The sequence below is a fragment of the Chrysemys picta genome, chromosome 10 (genome assembly GCF_011386835.1).
Source record: "Chrysemys picta bellii isolate R12L10 chromosome 10, ASM1138683v2, whole genome shotgun sequence".
NCBI classification, from domain to species: domain Eukaryota; kingdom Metazoa; phylum Chordata; order Testudines; family Emydidae; genus Chrysemys; species Chrysemys picta.
Window position 1 is genome coordinate 55,303,414 of NC_088800.1, and position 26,425 is coordinate 55,329,838.

Below are 26,425 nucleotides of genomic sequence, written 5' to 3' on the forward strand. Positions count from 1 at the left end.
GATCTGGTGTTGGTGCAACTGGTGGGGGATGTCCTTGAGCTAGTGGAGTCGTACTGCCCTTAGACCAAGGGTGCTTCTCTTGCAGGGAGGGAAGGGGGCATGGGGCTTGGAGACTTGGGTGTGGGAGGAGGATGTCAAATTTAGTTCCTGCTGCTTGGCCCAAATGCTGATCCAATGCTGAGCTGCTGCTGCTCTCTGTGTGCAGCCATTAGAGGGCACCAAATGCCATCTCGCAGGCGGGGCGCAGACAGCCTGTCAGCAAATGGGGGGAGGTGTGGAATGATTTATCACTGTTAGATCACTGCTGAAGCTTTCAGCTGTGCGTGTGAGGGGACGGGCCAGGCTTCCTCTTCAAAAGTATTGAGGAGACCCGAGCCTGCTAAACCACATGCCGGCAGTGCCCATACTCCAGATCTGTGGGGTCAGCCTTTGCTAGCCTGGGCCCCTTGTCTGCAGTGCTGTGTGCTGCCCTGTTGACTAATATTCTCAGCCAGGCCACTATGGAACTGATCAACTTGACTGCAGATCAGGGCTGTGTTCCTGTGCTGTTTCCCTCTCCTGAGCCCACTTTCCCTTCCTTTTTGTGTCCAGAGTGAATGACTGTCAGCCCCTGCCAGCGTCGCTTCTCAGAGCAGCCATTTGTGATTCCTGGGAGGCTGCAGGCATGAATGACTTTCTTAGAGTCCAGCACAGAGCAATCACTTGTTACACTGAGTTTTCTTTTTTGCCCCCTCTCCAGATACAGCACAAAGAATCCTTCTCTGCAGTCAGAGACGGTTCATTACAAGAGAGGGGTGAGCCAGCAATTCTCCCTGCCTTCCTTCAAGATTGATTTCTCAGACTGGAAGGACGATGAGGTAAATCTCTCCTTAGATTTCCCTCTTCTCCAAAACCCTATTGTTCCAGAAACACTGGGCTCTGTTTGTTTAACTTCCTGAGTTGTAGCTGGAAAATTATCAGTCACAGCTGCTGTGGCATGATCTGTCAGCGTGGGGTGAAGGGCCCTGGGAAAAATGGATCTGAAATATTCAGGACAACTGTTGGGTAGGTACATTAAGCCTCCTGATCCTACCCCCCCCCCCCCCCAAAAAAAAAAAAAAAACGGGCATGGGAAGGGGGCAGGTTGGACTGTCTGTCGAGATCTCAGATACCTGGAGTAGGATGGAACTTGTCTACAGCTCTCGGGGTGAATGATACTGGTGCCATCTCCAAAGGAAGCAGCTTGTTTTTCAGCCAGTCTTGATGTGATGCTCTCCCAACTGATCAGGGCACTGTGGGAGCTCAGGAACGTAAGTCCCCTTCAGAGAGGCGTTTATTGCCTAATAACATGTCTGGTTACACACAGCCTGCAGAAAAGTTGGTGTCCCCTTTCTGTAGCAAATGTATTAACCACATGATTGATAAGTAAACTTCTTTTTAAAGAGAGAGTTTCCAGGTACAATATTGACCTTTTTTTTTTTTTTTTTTTTTTTTTTTTTTTTTACCCCATCAAAGGAAGTCAGAATCGTCCAAGCAGGGTTGAATTTGATCGCTTTGAAAATAAATACTTATCTTCTCTAGAAAAAGAGTACAATTCTGAATTGTGTTCTGAGCTGTGAATTAGTCTACTTCTCATAATGTCCTACTGATGAATCAGTGTGTGTGTGTTTTTTCCTAGTGTGTGTCTGTTACAGAATATTGAGGGGGGGCATATGTATTCATAGATTCCAAGGTCAGAAGGGATGAAAGCCACTGCGATCATGTAGCCTGATCTCCTGTGTAACACAGGCCAGAAAACTGCCCCACAATTATTCCTATTTGAACTAGAGCAGGTATTTTAGAAAAGCATCCTCCAAATCTTGATTTAAAAATTGCCAGTGATGGAGAATTCACCACAGCCCCTTTGGAAAGATGATACAAAGGTAATTGAACCAATAAGGCATATCTGCGTTCATTCAAGGGTTTCAAAGAACTCAAGATCACCATGACTGAAACTGTGTTGGTTGGGAAAGTGAGCATTTATGTATAGCCTTCCATAAGCTTCCCTTTTCATGGTATCTGATAGATAAGAAGATTCTTACAAGACAATGAAAGGGATTCTACCAAGTCTTGTGGGCCCAAAGCGTAAAGGGATATGTCACCTCCAAAATCATACTCTGTGTGACATGTTAGTTACAGTTATTACAAGTAATTTACCTACCTTCCTAGAACTGAGAGATTAGCGAGAAAAAATACTGGTATTTTTTCTGGGGTTCTTTGTATGTTTAACAGCACTTTTGGTATGTTCAATTTCACTGTTTCATCTGGTTTATCACCCTTAGGGTGAGGCTTTCATGTTTGCTGATTTAATTTCAAAATGATGGTGCACCTTACTACAGAGGAGGATTGTGAGGTCAGAGGTGACTGAGCCAGTCACTGCATTTCTTTTCTTTGGTTTCCATTTTTCCCAGCACTTGCCAATTAGGTAAATATTGGGTGGGATCTTTCTCAGTTTAAAATATTGTGTTTAGCATAACTGACGTTAACCACCCTTGGACGGTATAGTTGTCAAATTACTAAAATACTGATGGTGAATATCCCTCTAAACCTAGCTAGGGAGCTATAAGACTTCTCTGTTCATATAAATTGCCTGGTATTTTAATCATGCTGAAGTCTATCTCAGTTGCATTTGTGGCATTGAGATCAACATGTGAACTACACTCTGTACAAAATAGCATCTTCTCTGATTGGTTTTAAATTTGCCTCATTTCAGTTCCTAAGTTCCCTTTGTTTTTGTCTCTTGGGACAAGATTAATAGGCGCATCTGACTAGCTTCCTCGATAGCATTTTCTTTAGCTTATCCTCGGAACTTGTCACATATCACTAGCTATGGAAGGCTGGGTTTTCTTTAGCTAAGTACTTATCTCGCCTATGTGCTAGAGGAAGTGGTGGTGACCCAATAGTCCTTTGAGTCAGTAACATACCAGTGCCCCAGCACGGAATTGTGGGAAGCTGTGCTGCTAGAATTGTTGTCCTTGTTGATGGGCCATAATACCAAGGTCTTGGCCATTTGTGGTTAATGATGCTCTCTTCTTGTAAGAGTATTATGGGTGCTATTAATCCGGGTGTCTTGGCCACATTCCAACCAAGATAGGGACCTTCTCTAACCCTCACCCTACTGTCCAAGCTCACCTGGATATGATGATACTCTCTTCCTGTCCCAAACTGTTGTAATGCTGCAATGCATGGTTAAATCGGGGATTGGGGGGTAGAGAATAAAAAAACCTGTATATTTTGTGCAATCCCAGCAGAGGGAATATCCATTGGTAAAATACACCCCAACCATAGTTTCAAAACAAACCACAAGGCAATTACCAGCCTCTTCCCCATGATCCTCAGAAATCTGGGCTGCAGATGTTCTGGCTTCTCTGCCAATAGATGACCTCACAAGTACACCTATGATGGCCTGAAAGAACTGTCCCATTCTCAGCCCTGCTTTTCGTTCCCTTTGTCACTCACTCTGACGAAGGAAGCAGGATGCTGGCAGTCCAGACTCTCCTCAGCCTCTTAGAAAAGCAAATTTGTTCAAATCCTCTGTTAATGGCATTTCTGACCAGCCAGAGTTACTTGTAGTTGTGCAAACAGGTTTTTAACTCTTAGCAAAAGTTTTGCAGCTCATCTTTAAACAGCTGTGTGTCAGCAAAGGTGGAGGCGATCTGTGTATTGCGCATCTGTTGGTCAAGTCTTCAAAGCTCTTTGGAGTCAGAGGTACTATAGAAATGTAAGCTATAAACCCTCTTCCCATCCCCTCTTCAGACCAAATTCTGCTGATCCACTCTGCTGATCTGTTGCCTAATCAGCACTGCCGTCTGGCAGGTGTGCAACTGACTTCACTGGGAGCTCTGCTTGGGGAGCAAATGTAGAACAGGAAACATGGCTCAGAGGAGAGTTTCTGTGTGTGTGTGTCTATCTTTCCTTCCCCCCTCCATGCCCAATAACATGCATGTGGCTAGATCTTCCTAACTACTCTCTGAAATGCAACACTCCTATGTCTGACATCAAACTGCCGCTGTTCAGCTGTATACTCCTAAACCCTGTGGACTGCTTGCCAGCTTCACTGTTGGTTTGTCAGAATAAGATAGAGTTCATGCTTTTGCCTACTGTAATGCTTGTATATGACATAGCCCTTGACCAGATGACAGGATGGAAAGTGGTATTGCCTGAGGTGGTTGGTTGGATAAACTTTACTAAGTGCATGTTTTACTTTGTCTTTACAAATGTGTTGGTTCATTGGCAAGCTGTACTAAGAGGCTTTCATTGTCGAAAGACACTCTTCTACATATCCAAGAGTGAATGTGAAGTGCAGCCTTTGGGAGACTATACGTTCAGATGCGGCACAAATTCAGATTGTAAAGCAAAAGTAGTTCTGGCCTATGCTTTCTCCACCAAATGTGCAAAAACGTAGCTGTGCTCTTGCAATAGTAGATTGGAGCAGGAAGCAAAGCAGGAACCTAAGAGCTGCTTTCAGCAACACCGTAGTCAATTATCTTTAATGAGTTGAGAATGTTTGGAGCGAGACATGGTAGTTTGAAAATGGCTAGCTAGAGACGCAGCGTACCCCTGCAGAGGATCTCACAGTGTTTGAGGGTGAGCTGAGACAGGAAGTGGTTGCAGTCACAAGACCTTTAATAGCAACTGGTCTGAATTGATACACAGTAGTGTCATTATATAATTGAGAACTGAAAGTTTTTTCTAGGAAGCCTGTAGACTAAATATAGTTAAACATTTCCTAGAACATTTGGCCTCTGTAATGATTAGACTGAAGCTAGGAACAAAAAGGTAGTAGATTCCCAATTTTCTATTTTCCCGCACACTCCACAAAGTAACTAAAGCCTGGTCTACACTGCAAAGTTAGGTCGATGCAAGACAGCTTACGTGGACCTAGTTGTGCATGTGTCTATTCTTAACTTTGTCTCCCACCAATGTAAGCGCCCCATTACACTGACACAATAACATCAGCGTCCCGAGCAGCGAAGAGCCATAGCCATTTACTTAGATCAATGCAGTGCGAGTGTAGATGCTGTGTTACTTATGTCGACCTTAACTGTCCTCCAGCAGCTGTCCCAAAATGCCCAACGCTGACTGCTTTCGTCACCAATGTGAACTCTGCTTGCAGAGACCGGATGTCCCGTCCGCCCCCCTTAAAGCCCTGCAAATTTTTGAAATTCCTTTTCCTGATTGCCTGGCTTGGTGACCACACCTAGCAGCTCTCTATTGTTGATTGAAACTGCCCAGTTGACCATGCTGGCTGCACATTCCTGCCTGGAGTAGGCAGAAGATATTGGCACTTCTGGGCCTGTGGGGAGAAGAGGCTGTGTAGGCATAGCTCCGAATCAGCAGTAGAAACCTTGACATCTATGAGCAGATTGCTCAGGGGATGCAAGAGAAGGGTCATGACCAGGGACCAGCAGCAGTGCCGCATGAAAATCAAGGAACTGCAGCAGATGTACCAGAAAGCCAGGAAGGCCAACAATCAGTCTGGTGCCGAGCCACAGACCTGCTGCTCTTACAAAGAGCTGTATGCCATCCTTGGTGGAGACCCCACTACCACTCCCAGCACCGTGGATATCTCTGAGGAGCCTGAGTCACAGGTCCCTGCCATGAACAGCAAGGAGGAGGTGGAAGAGGAGGAGGAGGGATATGGGAGACAGGTGACCAGGGGAATCCAGCTGCACAGTGAGGACCTGATTTTGATTCCACCGCAATCCAGCCAGTCCCGCCTGTTGATCCCGGGCAAGCCCATTGAAGGGAAAGGAGCCTTGGGTAAGTGTCTGTGGATAAATATTCAAATTACAGGGGTAGCATCCCCAAAGTAGCAGGACATTTTTATTAATTGACTCATGTAGAAGAGGGAGTGGTACAACCAAGAGAGGTAGAGTTGCTATCAGGTTTTCATTCCCCTCTAGAATTAGGCGAGGGGGCCAAGTGGAGCAGTTTGTTTATGTACACAGGGGGATGTCCCTTGAATCCTCCATAGAGATCGCAATGAAACTTTCATGGCGGTCCTCTTCCGTTGTCAGCTGAAGGTTGCTAGGGAGGGCTGTCTTATTTCTTCTTCAGTGGTAGGACACTGTCCCATGCCACTTGGTGATCATTTTAGCAGGCACCATTGCAGTACACAGGCTAGCAGCATACGGGCCAGGCAGTTTTGGGATGCCAGCAGCAGCTGTGGTCTCTCTGCCTCTGTTACCCTCAGGGCTGAGATATCAGCTAAAATCACCACCATCTGTGCCATTGCCCTGTATGGCTAGAATCATGTGATCAGACAATTCCCTCCTCACTTCCCCTACCCCCAATGGATCATACTCACCATGGCTGGTGCAGTGACGGGTGCCGTGCACAAGCAATCCCAAGTAGAAGCAAGAATGCAGAGCTTAAAACTTTAGAGGAGCAAGGGGTGTGAATTCAGCATCTTAAGTTTCGCTTTCTGTAGTGAATATGCTGACAATGCTACCTCTGTGTGTTTTATCTGCAGCTGCTGCCATTGCGACCTTCAGGGTCTCCCACTCCACACCCGCAGAGCCAGATAAGGAGGGGAAAAAGGAGATCTCAGGATGACTTCTTTAATGAGATCCTGCAAGCCTGTATTGCACCGTACCATGAACCCGCGGCCTGGAGGATGAACTGTGCGGACAGCCTGGAGAAGGAGTGAGTGGAGAAGAATGGCTCAGGAGTCCCTGCAGGACCAGGAGACGGAGATGCACCAAGACATAATGGGGCTTCTCAGGCAGCAAACACAGATCCTGCAGATTCTGGTGCAGGTTTAACAATCCCAGGCTCGCGCCTCTCTGCAGCCCATTAAGAGCCCAACATTGGGACCTTTCTACACCCCCCCTCAACATTCCACGCGGAATCAAGGGTCACTGCAGTACCCTTGCCACTCCACACGGGGGCACATGGAAAAACAATCATAGCTTTACATACACTGAATCGTGACGGCCACAGTCGGTGTATTTGTTGCTGAAATAGGCATGAATGTTCTTTCCCCTTCACAAGTTCTGTTCTCTTTAATAAATTCAGTTTTGTTCTGTTTTTAATGGATTTGTTTTGAAATTGCACAGGTTCTTTTTGCACTGAATTTGTTACAGAATAAAATTCTATTATTTGTAACTATTCATTTTTATTAGTTCACAACATATGCTGCTGAGTGCTCAGCAGTTCTGAAAGCAACCAATAACCAATTACCTATTACTGCACAGTGTCTCACAACTCATAAGGTCATTCAGAAACAAAATTAATAGGTGCATTGACAATGTTATATTCCTACATGTACAGCAATAACCACACGATTCTTACCAGGCCACTAAAAAGCAGGATGAGTAGAGCCCACTACAACAACACATGCTACTCTGGTTCACTGTTAAAATGGTCTTACAAAGCTTCCCTGAGCTGTGTAGCTCTGGATTGAGCTCTTCTAATAGCCTTTGTATCTAGCTGTTCAAATTCAGCAGACAGCTGCTCTGCCTCCACCCACCAGAAACTTTTTCCCCTTTGCTTCACGGATGTTATGCAGGACACAACAGGCAGCGATAACCATTGGGCTATTTTTCTCAGTGAGGTCACTGAGTAAACAATGCCAGCGTCCCTTCAAACGACCAAAAGTATGCTTAACTGTCATTCTGCAATGCTGAAAGAAAGTCCTTGCTTGCAGCTTTCTGAACAGTCCTGTGTTCTTAATGATGAGAGCATCATGCACCTTCCCTGACCAGCCCACATTGATGTCAGTAAAGTGTTCCCCGTGATCCATCAACACTTGCCTAACCGTGGAAAATTAGCCCTTCTATTGATACACTCTCTGTGGCGTGGTGGTCTGGTGCCAGAATAGAGATATGCGTGCTGTTTATTGCTCCACCGTAGTTTAGGAACCCCATTGCTGCACATCCATCCACTATGTTCTGCACATTGCCGAGAATCACATTCCTGCGTATCAGGAGGCAATTAATGCATCAAAACAGTCCCCGCAGTGGATTTCCTGACTCCAAGTTGATTTCCTGCTGACCGGTAGAAATTTGACGTTGCAAGTTTCCACCGTGCAATCTCCACTCGCTTCTCTGCTACCAGTGCAGCTCTCATTTTGGTGTCCCTACGCTGGAGGGCTGGAGCAAGCTCAGCAAACAGATCCAGGAACGTGGCCTTGCACATCTGAAAGTTCTGCAGCCACTGCTCCTCATCCCAAACCTGCATTAAGATGTGATCCCACCAGTCAGTGCTTGTTTCTCAGTCTCAGAAGTGGCGCTCCACCATCTGCAGCTGCTCCGCAAATGCCGCCGACAAACTTGAATTGGTTCTCGATATGACCCACAGCAATCTGTCCTCCAGGGAAATGTCACATTCCTCCCTCATTCCATAGTTCTTTCATCTCTGCAAATTCCACAGGATCAGGCGCCCTGTGCTTGCAATGCTCATTACATTAGTGCAGAGCTATACAGGTGCCATGCTTCTGTCAGACGTGGCAGACAGCAAAGAGGGCCGTGTGGGTTTGTGGGATTTTGAAAAAAGGTGCAAAAATTTTGGAATACAGATAACATTATGGGATGGAGACAGTTGCAAACTGGGAAGTTGACCCCATTCTCCCAGTCACTCTTGTGACACTCTTTTTGGCAGAATCATGCATTGCCAAGACTTCCCAAAATACAGTGTGCTGGAAGGTGGTGAGTTGCATAGTGGGATACCTATCCAGGATGCACCACACTCTGCATAGAGACAAGCAGTCCTGATGAGTACGCACACTGGCAACACAAAGGGGCCGGTATGCGCTCACATGAGCAATGTACCAACTGCAGCGGCTCTGTGCCGACCTAATTTCAGTCGACACAAGTTTGTAGTGGAAATCTGGACTAAGGCTAGATCTACGCTAAAAAGTTGACTTGACCCAGCTACCTCGCTCAGGGGCATGATAAATCCACACCCCCTGAGTGACATGGTTAAGCCAACTTAACCCCAGTGTAGACCCCATCGACCTAGCTACCGCCTTTTGGAAAGGTGAATTAACTAAGCGAGGGTACTAACTAAGCCCCCCCGTGCTGCTGCAGCATTTCTAGTGAAGATCTACCCTAACTCTGGGAGCTTGCTGCAGTCTGATATGCCTAGGATATTACTTATGGTGCCCGTCTGTTGGCAGTGCAGCAGGGTGTTTAATGGGCCATGTTGGTAGGTGGTGCTAGTATACTTCAGGGCTGATCTACACTTGAAACTCTACAGCAACACAGCTTCAGCTGCATTGCCATAGCGCTTCAGTGTAGACCCTACCTACACCAGTTGGAGAGGTTCTACTACCCATGAGGCCATCAACCTAGCGCGCTCCGTACTGGATCGGCTAAACTACATCGCTCAGAGTGTTGATCTTTCACAACCCTGAGTGATGTAGCGGGATCGACCTAACTTTTTAGTGTAGAGCAGGCCTAAGAGACCCACTGTTACACCTTTTAATATTAGGTTATAATTAATGGAAGGAAGCACACTGAACAGAGAGAGATAATGGGACAGTGGGTCTCTGTTTTCTATAGAAGTGCCCCTTGTGCCGTGGTTTGAAATTGAAGCCGTTCTCAGCATGCTAAATGCTCCCCTGAAGGAACATCATGAACAACTGTGGGTAAGATACTAGGTATAAAATTAAGCTCATAGCAGTTAGAGATGGAAAGACACCCTAGAACTTCAAGTTCAGTACAGGATAGTTATCCAACACAGAAGCTCTCTTGGGTATTATGCTTTTAACTACATGGGACTTTACTCTTTTGTTTCTCCTCTTTTGCTCCCCTTCCCCATCCCCCCCCCATTTGCCAGATGTACTCAGGGTCTCCTGCTGAGAAACTACACAGCTGAAAAGGAGTGCTCTGGATGTTTGGAATTCCAGTTGTCAACAGTTATAAAGCATTCTGTTTTTGAGATACTAGCTGATAAAATCAGTCCTAGATGAAGTCTTGGGGAAAAAACAAGATAAGAGGTCCAATTGGACAGGCTTGTGGCTGCTCCGTGAGCACTGCTTTTTCATTGGTGGGCATCTTGTGCTCTATAAAATAAGCATTGTTGCTTTGAAATTAAGGTCATGGCTACACTTGCAGATGTAGAGCGCCGGGAGTTAAACCAGCCCTCGGAGACCGCAGCAGGGAAAGCGCTGCCATGTGTTCACGCTGTCAACTGCAAGTGCAGTGGCGTGAGCACATTTGTGGCACTTGCAGCAGCATTGGGAGCGGTGCATTATGGGCAGCTATCCCACAGAGTACCTCTTCCCATTCTGGCGCTGTGGCTTGTGAGAAGGATGGGGGGGCGCACGCGGGGCATCCTGGATCCTGTTCCAGTGCCCTGTGATGCATTGCTTCGCATCCCAGCAATCCCTGTGCTTCCATCCACATTTGGCGCCATCTTTCAATGGTTTTTTGTACTGCACGCTCTGTCTTCCCTTTCAGTCTGCGGGAATGGATCCTGAATTTGTAAGGAATATGCTGATGGGTCTCACCAGCACATCACAAATTGCAGTCAAGTTACTCCTTAAGCTACAAAGTGACAGTGAGGAGTCCGACGATGGTGTCGACACGCATAACGCATACAACACAAGATTGTTTGTGGCATTCATAGACATGCTCACCACAGTGGAATGCTGCTTTAGGGCTTGGGAAATAAGCATTGAATGGTGGGATCACATCATCATGCAAGTCTGGGATGACAAGCAGTGGCTGCAGAACTTTCAGATGAGGAAAGCCACTTTCATGGGACTGTGTGCTAAGCTCGCCCCTACCCTGCAGCACAAGGACACGAGATTGAAAGCTGCCCTGCCGGTGGAGAAGCGCGTGGCTACTGCAATCTGGAAGCAGTCTACTTCAGACAGCTACCGATCGGTCGCTAACTAGTTCGGAGTGGGAAAGTTGACCGTTGGAATCGTGTTCATGCAAGTGTGCAGGGCCATTAATCGCATCCTGCTCAGAAGAACCGTGACTCTGGGCAACATATGTGACATTGTGGCTGGCTTTGCACAAATGGGTTTCTCTACCTGCAGAGGGGCGATAGATGGACAGGTATTCCAATTCTGGCACCAGAGAACCTAGTCTCCGAATACATAAATCGGAAAGGCTATTTCTCGATGGTTCTCCAGGTGGTGTGGATCATCTTGGGCGTTTCATGGACATTAACGCAGGCTTGTCTAGACAGGTGCATGACGCACGCATCTTTCGGAACACAGGCCTGTTCAGGAAGCTGCAAGCCGGGACTTTCTTCCCAGACCAGAAGATCACCATAGGGGAAGTCGAAATGCCCATTGTGATCCTTGGAGACCCCGCTTACCCTTTAATGCTGTGGCTCATGAAACCCTACACAGCGAGCCTTGACAGTATCAAGGAGCGGTTCAACAACACGCTGAGTTGGTGCAGAATGACTGTTGAGTGTGCTTTTGGCCATTTAAAGGGCTGCTGGTGCTGTCTGTATGGGAAACTGGACCCAGCCGATGACAACATCCCCACAGTTATAGCCGCATGCCATACCCTCCATAACATTTGTGAAGGGAAGGCTGAAAGCTTCACTCAGGCATGGACCATGGAGGTTCAACACCTGGAGGCTGAATTTGAACAGCCAGAGAGCAGGGCTATTAGAAGGGCCCAGCGCGGGGCTATAAGGATTAAGGATGCCTTGAAGGAGCATTTTGATGCTGAAAGACACCAGTAATGTTTGGTGCCCTGCACGGGAGTGAAGTGCAGTGATTCTAATTCTAGTAGGCATCTGTGTTTGCTACATATGATGCTCTGACTTGCAGTGCCTGTTGGTTTCCTGGGCTATGCTATCTTTTACTTAATGCAATAAAGAATGTTTGCAAAGCCAAAAAATTCATTTATTGAAAAGAAACACAACTGCTGGGGAAACATACATGACATGACACATCTGTGCTGTGTGGGAGGAGGGAATGGGGTGGGGAACGGGACAATCACAGATTTGCGTATGTTCTGTTATCATATTCAGCCTTCCTGTCTGGAGTGCCGTGCAATGAGCGCTGCACTTCAGGTTGGCTAAAACGCATGGTGATGGGGGTTGAGTGTAGTGGGTAAGGGTTGTAGTTTGCAGGGCTGGGTGGTGAAGCTACAGGTGTTGGAGGCAGCTGGTGGCGATAAGAAACCAGATGGTGGGGAAAGTGGGTTGGCAGTGACAAGGGAGCACAAGGGAAAGAGTTTTGTGACAAGGGCTGTTGGGGGGAAATGGGGGAGGCAGATCTGCTTCATCTGCAGTGCTATGAGGGCCTGCTTCGAGTCCGCTTGGCGTTTCATAATGCTTAGGAGCCAGTCCGTGGCTTGTTGCCAGCGATCCACATTCTCCTGGCGGAGCCTCCTTTCGGTCACCCACCACTCCTGTACTTTTTGGTTTTCAGTAAGGGACTGCTGCATGACTTCATGCAAAAGGTCCTCCTCGCTTCTTCACGGACACTTCCTGATTCTTTGCAGCCTTTTGGCTGTTGATAACAAGAATGGCTGGGATCTAAAGGTTGCATCTGTAAAGCCAAAATGCAACATTTAACACCGGCAGCATTGTTCACACTAGACAGAGCAATGATTTGGCCGAACTTAAAGACAAGCACAGTGCACGCAATAGCAGAAAGTGCCTGTCCCAAAGCGAGTGCACATAACCCACAAGAGCCCTGAAATGGTGAGTAAGCACAGGGGCAAGGGGGGACTGATTGTTTCAGGGCCGTACTGTTCTCTGGGGTTCTGTGCCTTTGGAAGAGCCAACAGCTGCAGGGGCCTCTATACTGAACACTGTCCCCACATTTTCCACAGGATGAGTTCGTCCTGGAAGATATCTCGCTGCTGAGGGTGACCTGGGAAGCAAGGGAGGGTCTTCTACTACAATGCGGCTTCTGCCCTGGCCCTTATGCAGCTTGCCTGTGTGCAGCAGTGGTCCCCCCGCCCCTCACGGCACAGTGGCGCGAACTTATTAGCCTTACTGGGACAAGGAGCATAGTAGCTCTGCCAAGGAACCTGCGCAAGCGGATTGCCCAGCTTCTGCATTAGACCTTTGATGAGATCACTAAGGCCGATTATCGCGATGTGAAAGAGCACATCAATGCCCTATATCCGCATCTAGGCATGCATGCAGCCCTAACCCTTTTTTCGGCAACCCTCCTCGCCCCAAGAGCCCACACCGAGCAACTCCCTTCCCAAAATAAAAGCCGCTTATCGGGCACCTCCTCTGCTGTTTGTTCTTCCACAAGCACCGTCCCCTGTGACTGGCTCTCTTCCTCCTGGCTTGAAAACAGCTTCTGGCTGCATGCATCTAAGGGATACTGGGCTGTCCTCTGGCTCTGGGTCCCCCTCCTCCTCAGCACCCTCACTCCCACTTTCCTCCTCCTGCTTTCTTGAACTCTGGGCTGCCACGGCTTCTGAAGTGTCCATGGTTCTCTTCGAAGTGGAGGTGGGGTCGCCCCCAAGTATTTCGTCCAGTTCTTTGTAGAAACAGCAGGTTGTGGGCGCAGCACCGGAACGGCGGTTTGCCTCCCACACTTTGTGGTTATCTTCATGGGGCTAGAGATTTAGGCCTTGGCTACACTTGCAAGTTAGAGCGCATTAAATCAACCCCGGGCGCCCTAACTCCTGAGGTGTCCACACTGGCAAGGCACATAGAGTGCCTGGACTCCGTGACTGGAGCGCCCCTGGTAATCCACCTCCATGAGAAGCATAGAGCTTGCTGTGCCCCGGCAGGAGTGCTGCGGTGCCAGTGTGGATGCCCTGGTCTATTAATGTGCTCTGATCGGCCTCCAGAAGCATCCCACAATGCCTGTTCTAGCCACTCTGGTCCTTACTTTGAACTCTACTGCCCTGCCCTCAGGTGACCAACCATCAGACCCGCCCTTTAAATTCTCTGGGAATTTTGAAATTCCCCTTTGTTTGCTCAGAAAGGCATGTAGTGCTCTCAGCGCATCCTTCCAGGTGACCATGCTTCCACGTGCCAGGCGATCCCTAGTATGGAGCAATGGCGAGGTGCTGGACCTCATCAGTGTTTTGGGGGAGGAAGCAGTCCAGTCCCAGCTGCACTTCAGCCATAGGAATTACGATACCTACGGGCAGATATCAAGGGCCATGACTGGGACGCAGTGCATTGTAGGGTTAAAGTGAAGGAGCTGCGGAATGCCTACCACAAAGTGTGAGGTTTCAAATTGCAAACTGCCTGTAACACTGTGCAGTGCTGTCTGCCTCTGGCTGCAGACAGCCTGAAACAATACCTCTGAGAGGAGTGAGCTGCTCCCATTTGACTCATTGGGTGAGAATGGCGAAACATAAAGATTAAAATGTTCTGACCTTTTGCTGCTGATCAAACCCAATGAGAGAGAGTGTCTATTTAACAGCTACCTGATGTTGGATCCAGAGAAGCTGGTCATCAGTACAGCTAACAGGGGGAGCGTATCTGGATGCCTGTCTGTGACCCAAGGAGGAGATGTGGTGTATAAGCCATCTTATACTGTGGACCATCATTCTCATGCCTTCATTTCCAGAGTGAACCTTGAGCATCTGGAACTTTTTTGTAACCTCCTGCAATAATTCATCATTCTGTTCCTTTTCCAGTGCGCGCACACGACACTGGCATGTGGGGATGTGTCCCTTCAGAACGAACACAGACACTTTCCTTTCTCACAGTGTTTTGCTTTTGTGAAGCAGCTGTGTGAGCCTTTTCTGGAATCGGGTCTTCCTGTGGCTTTGAGAGACTCCAGTGCCCCATAGCATGCAGGCATTGATTTCTTTATTGTCACTATTGCTGGATTGGCAGGGCTGGAAAGTGAAGCCATCAGGTAGCCATGGAATGAGCCTGGGCAGTGTCATCCCCTCGCACCTAAGTTACCTCCTGCCATTGTGATTCAGCCTAGCTTGAGGGTAGGGTGCCAGCAGTCCTGTATTACAAGGGACATCCCTTATTTAAATGGAAAATGACCTGTCCCATAAATCTGCCACCGGCGCTCCAGGCAGCGCGGTAAGGGGGCAGGGAGCAGGGCGGATTGGATAGAGGGCCGGAGAGTTCAGGGTGGTGGTCAGGGGGCAGGGGTGTGGATAGGGGTTGGGGGGAAACAAGGGGTTGAATGGGGGCAGGGCTCCCAGGGGGGCAGTCAGGAGGGGGGGGGTTGGATGGGGCAGCAGGGGGCAGTCAGGGACGGGGAGCGGGGGTGTGTGGATGGGGCAGGAGTCTCAGAGGGCAGGGGGAAGGGACAGATAGGAGGTGGGCTGGGCCATGACCCCCTCCCCTAACTGGCCCTCCATACAATTTACCAAACCCGATGTAGCGCTCAGGCCAAAAAGTTTGCCTGCCCCTGTCTTAAATTGTCCCTCAGCCCTAGGCAGGATTGCAGCCTCCCAAAGGGTAAAACAACTGTATCTCATGCTTGGTGCCTGCCGCTCAATTTTGTTTGTATTTTGGAGAGGCCCCCCCCTTCCTTGACTGAAGGACACTGACCAGGTTTTGAGGGTGTCAGAGTGGAAGATTTTGGCACAGCTTTTGTGAACTGCAGCTGAGCAGAAGTAATTAAGAATCGTACTACTGAGCCCTTGGTCATATGGCTCCTACACTGCCTACCGGCTCCATTTGGTCAGTATTTTTGCTGTAGAAATGGAACTTTGCAACCTCCATAAGCAGCAGATCCAGCTGCTCTGAGCGCTGGCTTAGTTTGTTGCTGCTGCATGCCTGAGCGTATGCTCGCCTGGTGGTGTGGAACTGGGATATGAGCAGGTGACCGTGGGAAGAACTCTCTGTCCCTTTCTACTTGTGTACATTCACTTTCTTCCAGCCCCTGTTGATGCCTGACTGACTCGCTCTGTGGCGAGGAGGATACGCAGCATTCAGCAGCACTGCTACTCCACAAACAGATGTAAGAGGAAGGGGTAGAAAGCGCGATATGTTGCATTTTCCCCTTTCCCCTAGGGAAAAGAGTGTGTTCCCTGACAGTCCCAGCCCTCTTATCAAGGGACCAACATCCTCAAATCCTTCCCATTCCTGTCTCTTGCATGGCAGCAAGTTCCCCTGACTCCTGAGCTGGGGCTCTGCGCCGCCCTACTCTTCACTGGCTCCCTCTTCTGTGTAACATTCAAGCTGCTAGTTCTCCCCTTCAGGGCTCTAATTCCTGCCTGTCTACATCTCTGCCTTGATTTCCCCCTTCTCCCCTTCTTGCTCCCTAGCCCCTCTCTATCCTAGAACCATCTCCAGGTCTTGGCTCTGCGCCTGCTTTCACTGCCCTCTGGGGTTGGCCTTCACTTCCCAGATGCCCATCACCCCCTCTCCTCCTTAAACCCCACTTCTTCTTCTTATGAATCTCCTTGTGCAGAGGCACCTCTCCCCCGACCCAGGGATTTGATTAGATCTGGCAGAGTTGGGGTGAGCTTGGGACCCGGCCTTCTGCTTGTCTAGGAAAGCACTTGGGGTCCCTGTAACTTGCCCTAGTGCTGCAGCTTTGGCGCTGCCTCCTGGACATGCTGGAGCGTTTTGGCAGAGTCGCTCTGAATCTGACGCCTGTGTGTAAAATAGGACAAAGGATCCATTTATTTCGTTCAATTCTGCGAGTGGCTCAGAGGCGCCATGATGGTAGCACCTTCTCAGAGGGGAGCGTTGTGGAACCACAGCCTGCTGGGCCAGCAGAACCTGAACCCGTCGGTAAGATGCCTGGTTTCAGCTGGTGCGTCAGATCAGGAATTCTGTGGTGGCAGATTTGACGTTTTGAATGGAAGCAGGCTGGAAACGAATAATGCAGCTGACACAGTAGTGCCTCTGTGATCTGTGTGCATGTGTTCAGTTCCATTTATTTTACTCTCTTCCCACCTTTTCATCTTAGGGTCTGCCACAGCGCTTTGTATCCAAAATGCATAATGGGCCCCAGGCAATGAACTGGGGATGCCAGAGTTAAAACCCGAGGCTCTGCAGCATGAGCTAGGCTCTATCTGACAACTGTAACCGACTCACACCTCTGGCTTGGGCATGGAGGGTGACTCGTAACATGCACTGACCCATGGGTTACAGCTGCGACTTAGAAGCTGCTAGGAAGGAGTTGAACGACAGTGCTGAAGCAACTTGCATTCTCTTCACATTTCCAAGGTTACTTTGCTAACGTCAAGGCATAAACATAATGATGTTAGAAAATGAAGGTACTGATAGGTTCTGGAGCACAGTTGTGTGGCCAGGAATGGATAAATTACATTCTGACCTGGAGGCTTGTAGGAGATAATTTCACCTTTGTGCAGGCCCCTTGGGTATTGTAGATCCAACCAGACCACTTACAAACCGCTCTGTGCTAAAACTGATTATGTTGCTGAAGCTCTTTGTGTGTGATCCTTTATTTAAACCAGAAGAGATGGTTTATTTAAATACATTTCCTTTTTGGTGTGAGTGAGCATGTGGGATTGTTAAATGGACTGATGAATCCAGTTCCTGTATGGCAGGAGATGACTTCATAGAAATATAATGTCTTGGAGTGCCAATTTGCTTGGGGGAGGCTATGACCCCAGGTGCCAGAGGCAAATAAAATAATCAGGGCTTCAGATGCTCTGCAATTCCATGGCTGTGGAATTTGCCTCACAATCCACTCCTTGCTCTAAACTCTAAGCTTTCTTTTAAAGTCTATTTCTAGCCCATGCTATGAAGAGAACCTTAAACATATGGCCTCATTGTAACCAATGTAGTGACATCTTCCTGAGTCTGTAGGCAGATACAATAGCTTTGCATGGTGGAGCTGCCCCAGGCATTTAAATAAGGTGTGGATTCTGAAGCATAAGGGTGACTGTTATCAGCATTAATGATTTCACTCTTGATCGTTTTAGCAAAAACATTCAACTAAGGTGCTCTAATCTATAATCACTAACTGCTTCTCCTAGTATCCCAAGTACCAAAATCCCCAGCTGGCATAATTTTATGTTTCCTCTTCCCCTCATTCCCATAACATTTGAGATGCAGTTGTGTCTTCAGTATGTTTTGCGGCCCATGGCAGATGTCAGTCATAAAAGAAATTGAATTGAGTTTTGTAACAACTCGCTCAAGGTGCTAGTTGGCTCATTTGTTTTCATATTTAAATAGACCTCACATCTTTAACTGACTTGAAGCTGGTATAAATATCCCGCAATGCTGCAGAAACTATACAGCCTTGTTGCAGGGTACATGGGCTCTGTACGGACCTGAGCAAGGGGAAGCCGATCGTTATTAGGAAGGTCTGGGGAAGGAGGAACCTGAACAAAGTTCAGAAGGTCTTTATCTCGATGTCATGTACTCCTTGAACATGCTGCACTGCAGGGCTGTTACTAGCAGGTCAGGCTTCTGTACCAGATTTGGACAGAGCTTCTGTCATGCAGAGAGCCACAAGAGAGATATTCTCTTTGAGACGCTTTAATGCACTGCCTGGTATAGCTTTTACCAGCTGAGGCAAGGTCTGTGACACATGGCACCACCTAATGGCTGAACATTACAATACAATTTTTGCCTTCCCTCTCACTCAGAGCCTGATTCACAAAACCCAGCCAGAGTGCAGTCAGCAGGACTTCTAGTCCCTTCTCCCCCACTCAGCTTCCTTGTCCTGTTTAAATTACCCAGCGCCAGGGCAGGGCAGGAGGCCTCCTTGTTTACAGCCAGGCTGTTGGGTTGCGTGCTCCAGCCTGTCTCTTAAAGAGGTAGTACACTCTTCCGCAGGGCCTGGAAACAAGCCATTTAGGCTATAGGATGGAGCAGCAGTTTATAGAGATTAAACAGTAGTTTTTATGTAAACACTGAAGCACACATACTCTCTTTTCAAGTGTCTGAAAGTACAGAACTACCCTCTGTCCCATGTGCACTGCAGTGGACAGAGTTGAGGGTATTTTAGCAACCTCAAGAATTCCAGTGCTTTGGGGGATTTGCCTTCACTTTAGATATTTTTTTACAATGAGGCCAAATCCTGTGCAGCTCCCTATTGATCTCCTCACTAATGATTATAACCAAGATCAGTGGATAGTCCTTGCTCAAGCAGAACCACAAGATTTGGCCCATCAATTTTCCCCCCTCTTTAATATGCAAACTTACTTACTGTAGGGCATAGCCAATGTAAACAGCCCCCAGCCTGCAGCAAAGGAGTTGCTGCTGTCTAAGCTAGGACTCAGATGTATGTCAATAACGGTACCTTGTTTGCTTTCTACTGCGGTTCAACAGATCTCATTCCAGGGCAGTGGGAAGGTCAATCTTCAATTGATGCCTATCTAGCTGGAGTTAATAGATTACCATTAAAGAATGTGACATTGCCCTGCCTTGGCAAACAAGGTCCGGGACCTGTAGAATCATGCGGCAGGCTGAGATATTTTTCATGTTATCGGCTGCATTATCAGCCACTTCTGAAGACGCTGCAGTAAGAATCTCCAGTGTAGAGATTATAAAATACAGCATTTATGTTTCTGAAACGATGCTTAAAGGGCTACGGTCTCTTCTCATACTGTACAGACGCATGCTCTGGTCTCTTTATTCCTGTGAAATTGAAGGCATAGGAGTTCTAGGGTTTGTGTTTGGGGAGGGGGGAGCACTTCAAGTCCATTTTTACCCTATTGGAAGGAAAGACCAGATGTTCATTGAACCTCATGAGCCTGGCAACATCTTTCCCCAGCGTGTGTTGTTTTCCAGCCTCTCTCCTTTGAATCAGCAGGCCCCCCTCCTGCCAACTTTGTTAATTCGCTACATTGGGGCATCTGCATTCCTAGCATCCAAAGTATGTGTGTGTGTGTGTGTGTTTATGTGTAAGGCTACATCTGCACCACGAGCTAGAGGTGTGACTCCCCTGCTCGTGTACACACGCTCATGACAGCTCTCATCAAGCTAATACTAATATCAATAGCAGTGTAGCCTTGATAGCACGGGTAGCTGCTGTGGAGGCACGGCTCAGCCAAACCTGCCTGAAACTAGTGGGTATGTACTCAGCATGGCTCAGCCATCCCTCTGCTGCATCTACCCGTGCTACCGTGGCTACCCGTCTAGTTATACTCAGGTAGCATGAGCAGGGGAATTGCACCCCGAGCTCGTGGTGTAGATGTCACTTAAGGCACTGCTTTCAGTTGCCAGCAAGAGCAGAAGGCTGGCTCCTTTCAGTGCTTTTTTTATGCAGTAAACAGCTATAATGATGAGGCCATTAATGGCAACTAACAACTTGAGATGGCTTTTGAAAGCAGCATATTGCCTGCAACAGCCCTTTATGGTTCTGTTTGCAGGCAAAGTTGATTAGTTGCTAGGGAACTTCAAATTATCTGTCCGGGGAGATACACGTAAATAAGGTCTCCTTGCCTGTGGCATTTGGTTGGCCTAGTGGCTTTGATAAATGAGACCTGATAAAAGAGGAAAAGTGTCTGCACTGTGAGGTCGTTTTGCTGCTTTATGTAAAGGTGGCCTAAAAGGAAATTTCTGCTTATTTTTTTTCCCTAGGAGTATTGGGTTTTCGTTGTTATATTGTTGGTGTTGGAGGACTCATTGGATACCTCAGAGATCTGGCTCAGGGGCTTTCTTAATGCTTAACCGTGTATCCTTTCTCCCACCAAATGCAGTACGTTATCAGTTGGACCGCCATTTCTCATACCACCATAGATGGGTGCCTGGGGGAATGTGTGTACTGTTTTGTAGAACAATGGTGATTATCCTGAAGTGCAGGGGGAGAACTCTTGGTCTGCAAATTGGAACTTGGCTGTGGTATTCCGCTATATCTGTGTGAGCCTTGCTCATGTAGTTCAGATCCCCTGTGCACATCTGACAGCAGGTGTGCCGTAAGTGTGTATGACATTGATGGGTCGGACACAGTGTTTGGGTACTATTGTGAGATAGGTGCTGTAGTTAAATGTTCCTATTTTCTGAACGGTGGAGGGCTCAGAGAGCAGGAAGAGGCCTTGGAAGGGTCATTTCTGATAGTTTGACCTAGGATGATCACTTGTTCAGATTAAAATAAATCTGTGGTCCCTCAAGAGGCTCCTGTGAATAATAGGCCCCATCTTTATCCAATGGGACTCTTCTTTCTTGCTCATTAGGAGCTCAAAAGAAAGGGTTTGGCTGGCTTCTCAAGTCAGCCTTCAGTTTAAATTGAAAACAGCCTTAGAGGGCAAATGGGGCCATGGACAACACCAGCCCTGGGGGGAAGGGCATGGAGGAGGGCAAGAAACCCAGCCTGTTTTGGGTCACCCCAGCCTCAAGAGCCTCAGGTGCTGGGTTTCTTGCCCTCCTCCATACCTTTCCCCCAGGGCTGGTACCTTCTCTAGCTGGAAGCCAGTCCCTTTCACACTGCTCCTCTGCCTTGGAGATCTCATGGCCAGTCTTGAGCACAAGAGAAGCCATGGCTTAGTGTCTAACTGCAACTACTTAGAGCTCTGTAGCTAACAGATTTCCTTAGTCATGCTTGCAAGTTGAAGGCAGGGAACTGATACAGTAGTTTCAGAAAACTCCAGAAATCAATCCTTGAGACACCTCCTCTCCTGGTATTTGACAATACTTTAAAGTTCCATTTTCTGTAATTTACAAGATTCCCTGCAGTTCTTAAAGTGCTATATGAAATTCAGGCAATGGAAGCATTTGGGCCTATGCTGTGCACTCTCAAGTGAGATTTTAAATTGTCACTGTCAGCTGTTGTTTTGAAATTCATGTTCCTCACCTACTGTGTGTACAACATGGCAGGAGAGGAAAATCCGTGTGCTGTGTTTCAGGGGAGCTTTGAATTCAGGGGGAGAGGTTTATGCCAGATTGCAATTTTACTGATCTGCTGCGTGCTAATCTAATGTCAAGGACTGTATGTGGCACTCTGGGTTTCTTTTGTGTCATAGACGGGGTCACTAATTTATCAGCTGAAGAACATGCTTTTAAAATGCTGTAGCCTATTATTACTGTGCTGAGGTATAAAGTGGAAAGCAAAATCTGTACCACTACACTTAGGACATTACTGCTGTCATAGAATCACAGAACTGCAAGCTCAAGGGACCTTGGTGGGTTATCTAGTCCAGTCCTCTGCAATGAGGCAGGACTAAGGATTATCTAGAGACCATCCCTGACAAGTGTTTGTCTAACCTGCTCTTAAAAACCTCTTTTGACTGAAATTCCACAACCTCCTTAGGTAATTTGTTCTAGTGCTTAACTACCCTGAGAATTAGGAAGTTTTTCCCAATGGCCAACCTAAAAGTCCCTTGCTACAATTTAAGCCCATTACTTGTCCTGTCCTCAGTGGATAAGAAGAAGAATATAACACCCTCCAGTTTATAACTACCTTTTATATCAGGGGTCGGCAACGTTCGGCACGCGGCTCGCTAGGGTAAGCACCCTGGCGGGCCGGGCCAGTTTTATTTACCTGCTGACGCGGCAGGTTCGGCTGATCGCGGCCCCCACTGGCTGCGGTTTGCCGTCTCGGGCCAATGGGGGCGGCGAGAAGTGGCGTGGGCGAGCGATGTGCTGGCCCAGGACGGCGAACCGCGGCCAGTAGAGGCCGCGATCGTCCGAACCTGCCGCGTCAGCAGGTAAATAAATCTGGCCCGGCCCGCCAGGGTGCTTACCCTGGCGAGCCGCGTGCCGAACATTGCCGACCCCTGTTTTATATACTGAAGACTGTTATGTCCCCCCTCAGTCTTCTCTTCTCCTGACTAAACAAACCTCGTTTTTTCAGTCACTCCTCGCACATGTCATGTTTTCTAGACCTTTAATCATTTTTGTTTTGGATTTTCTCTTTGGATTTTCTCCCATTTTGTCCACATCTTTCCTGAAGTGGGCTGCCCAGAACTGGACACAGTGCTCGCTCCAGTGCTGAGTAAAGTAGAAGAATTACTTCTCGTGCCTTGCTTGCAACACCACTGCTAGTGCATCCCAGAACGATGTTTGCTTTTTTTGCAGCAGTATTTCACTATTGACTCATATTTAGTTTGTGATACTTCGTTTGTATAAAGCAGGAAGCAAAATCCGCAACACTACAATTAGATACTGCTACTATAACGTACCATTCTGACACATCACTAAAGGCATTAGTTATTTTCTAGATACTTTGTGCAGCTGGAAATTGCACAAGAGCTCCTTTGGATATGTGAATTGGTGGGATGCAAATAAATCCAAATTGCTCTGGTTCCTTAGTCTGCTAGCTATGTTTCCTGTTTAATCATCGTACCTGTAATAAATATGTTCATTTCTTCCTTCTGGAAGATAAGCGTCTTCTATGTTTGGTACGGATTCATTGTATTCATTGAAAGTGAGGATTGACAGCCCATCAGAATGATGTCCTCTCTCCACAGAACAAGTACAGCGCAGGAGGTGGCCGGGGAGGCATCCCCCTATACTACCCCACCAGAGTGCCTCTGCTCTACCCTGGCAGCCCCACCTTCTAAAGCTGGGAGGGGAGCTCAGCCACCCAGGCCTAGCAAAGAATCATCACTTTTTGTGGGCCATGCTCTGTATCCCGGTACAGTTCCCATAGCCAGCCACCAGTCTTGAGCCTTACTTTTCAATCTGTCCTGACATTGGCTTAACGTGGGCTTTGGCTCTCATTGTTGAAACCCTCTTTTCTTTCTTCTCAGTTGAACTTTGATTTGGATCGTGGCGTGTTCCCTGTGGTGATCCAAGCCGTAGTGGATGAAGGGGATGGTAAGCTAGATGCTTTTTCATTGATTGGTTGTTTCTCCAAGCTCCTTGTAGGCTTTGTCTGCACTGTGAGCTCGCAGAGCTGAGTTCCCTTCTCACATACACATACACTAGCGCTCTTCAAGCTACCGTGAGCATATATAGCAGTGTAGCCACAGTAACACAAGGGGTATCAGTGGCCGCATGGCTGAGCCGTGCCGAGTACGCACCCACCAGTTTCAGGGGGGGTTGGACTCAGCACGACTCAGCCATGCCTCCACTTCCAGTACCCATACTTCTGCGGCTACCTGCTCTTTATACTTGTGCTAGCTCCAGCATGAGTATATGTACATAAGCAGGGGAATCACACCCTTGGCTTGCAATGTAGAGATAGCCATAGAGGGGCACTACCCCCAAACACGTGCTTCCTGCAGGGTAGGGCTTAATGACTCCATGTGTTTCAAATGTTTCAGGAATATGACTTAAACATCCGTGGGAAAGGGGCCCAGGTAACACTCAAATCTGCCTTTTACGCTCAGATTTCATTTGGAGAGGAAGGATGGTCTTGTGGCTAAGGCACTGGCTAGGTCAGATCTTGGTTCAGTTCCTGGCTGTGCCACAGACTGTGGTGTGACCTGGGGCAAGTCCCTTCATCCCGCTGCACCTCCGTTCCCATCTGTAAAATGGGGATAGTAATATTTGCCCTTTGTGTGGTCAGACTGCAAGTCCTCTGGCTATGTGTATGTGCAGTGTCTAATACAGGCAGGCCCTGATCTGGGTGAAATCTTTAGATCCTGTTATAATAACATTCATGTTTCCAAGCTGTTCAAATCACTGTTAAATCAAACTGTTTTTACAGTGAAACCTAACTTTGAATGTTGAAAGTCTCTGGATAGTTCAATGGGCAGCTGAATTCTTTCGGCCCTACTTGACAATCAGCCAGAGCAGCTTTTTATTTGTTGATTTTTAATACATTCTCCCATTTAAAAACATTCATTGCTTTTTTTTTGACGCAGGGCTGGCTAATAGATATAATGTCTAGACTGCCATTCATGTTGCATGAGGTTTGTTTCTCTGCAGGCTGTTTGTGTGGCTACCACTCCTTCTGAATGTCAGCAGTTAATGGGAGACATTTTGGTTACCTTTGCCCTAAATGCAGTCCTTTCCCTATTGAAGTCAATGAGGCCAGGATTTCACCCTAGCTTTTTTTAATAATGTCTTCCAAGGCGGAGACAATCAGATTATTTACAGTATCTCCATTTCCAGCACAAACACTGCAGCGTTGTGCTAGGGCATAAGAACCAGAAACATGAAACTGTCCAGAAACTGATGGCAAGCAAAACTAGTTGAGAAAAATCCCCAACTATGAACCAACATAAAGTTGAGCAATAAGGCATAAAACAGTATGAAGGAAAGGAGTTGTAAAATGTTTGCAGTTGTAATAATCTAAGGTGCTGTTAGTAACACTGGTAAAGAAGTTTGGTTTTTCTTATAATGAAAGACACTTTTACATCTGTCTGGGGAGTGCTTTGACAATATACTTGTATACTGCAGTGGTGCATACATATAAAAATGCCTATCGTGGCCTGATAAATAGAACAAAAAGAGATGGGGAATAAGGAAGCAAGCATACAGCTGTGTGCATACTGCAGTGTCTCTTAGTCAATAGTGCACTCTCATTTGATTTAATAAACTCTGTAAATCTGTCCTAATAACCTAGACAAGCAATGGCTTTTAAATCCCCTCCTGGGAAAAACATGAACGCACACAGTAGATGACACTTCAGAGCGATCTGAGAAAATCTGATGTGCCCTTTTCTTTCCTTTTAATGAATGAAAGAGCTAGTCAGAGGTGTTCTGATTGCCTGGTAAATTATAGGCATGTGCATTAAATAAAATTGAACAGCAAATGGAAAGAGCAATCAGCCAAATGCTTTTTGTCCGAAAGCTGCCAGAAGGCGCCTCCTTTCTGTGAAGAACTGAGAGTATAAAGCTACTGGGCTGGAACGGCACTAAGTTTAAAAGCCTTAATGGAGGGGAGATTTCTGTGCAGTGTGTGACTGTTTAGTTCTGGCTTTGCAAGCTGCCTGAACGAACAAGCATAGTTTCCGTTTAGGTTCTCAGCTCTCTAACTTGGCTTTAAAATGGTTTATGAGAGAGCTGAAGTTAATTCCATTGCTCAGACTAGCATTTATCCTGGCTTGTTTGCAGAAAAATCTCCTGGAACTTGTTTCCCCCTCACTGATAGCAGGGAGGGATCAGCCCCCCATACACACACTGTTATCTTTGCCAACTATACTTTACCTGCTAAGACTCTCCGTGAGAGCTCGGTGTGTCCTCAATCACTCTTGCAGAGACAGTCCATAGTTTCTCCTCCCACATGTTGCTTTTTTAAGCCAGAATCAAATGAATGGGTCACCTTGTCGTTTATGCCCTTTGGGGCTGCAAAGGAACTACTAAGCTCCCTTCCCTTGGGAAGCTGAGTCGTTTCCTTCTGCTGTTACTAGCCTGGGAGCTGGTCACTCAGAACGTTCCCTGCCTCCCTAGCTCGTCCGTCGGCATGTGTTTGTGTGAGTAGGATCAAAGGCAGTTATACCTCTTGTCTTGCCTCCTGACTCCTCCAGACTCTCATCCGAGGCTCTGCATGTACTTGCCGGTTAATCCTCCCAGAACCTCTGAGGTAGGGAAGTGTTATCCCCAATTTTCATAGGAGAAAACTGAGCCATCAAGGGGAAGTGGTCACAGGAATCAGTGTCAGTGCTGGGAGCAAGCTCAGGAATCATGACTCCTAAAACACGCTGTTTTTGCCTGGCTCCAGTGTGTTGATGGAGCCATGCGTACAGTGCTGGAAGCTTCATCGGTTGCTTTTGAGCTCTCCTGGA

General features: G+C 47.5%; 1 protein-coding gene across 3 annotated transcripts in view; it reads left to right on the forward strand.

Moving 5' to 3' along the window:
• MGRN1 (mahogunin ring finger 1) overlaps nt 1-26,425 on the forward strand; it is a 109,464-nt gene that overhangs the window by 38,978 nt on the left and 44,061 nt on the right. For all 3 annotated transcript variants that reach the window (XM_005312140.5, XM_005312139.5, XM_005312141.5), the window contains exons 5-6: nt 740-857; nt 23,502-23,568. In XM_005312140.5, the coding sequence (XP_005312197.1) occupies nt 740-857; nt 23,502-23,568 (185 nt within the window). The remainder of the gene's footprint in view (nt 1-739; nt 858-23,501; nt 23,569-26,425) is intronic.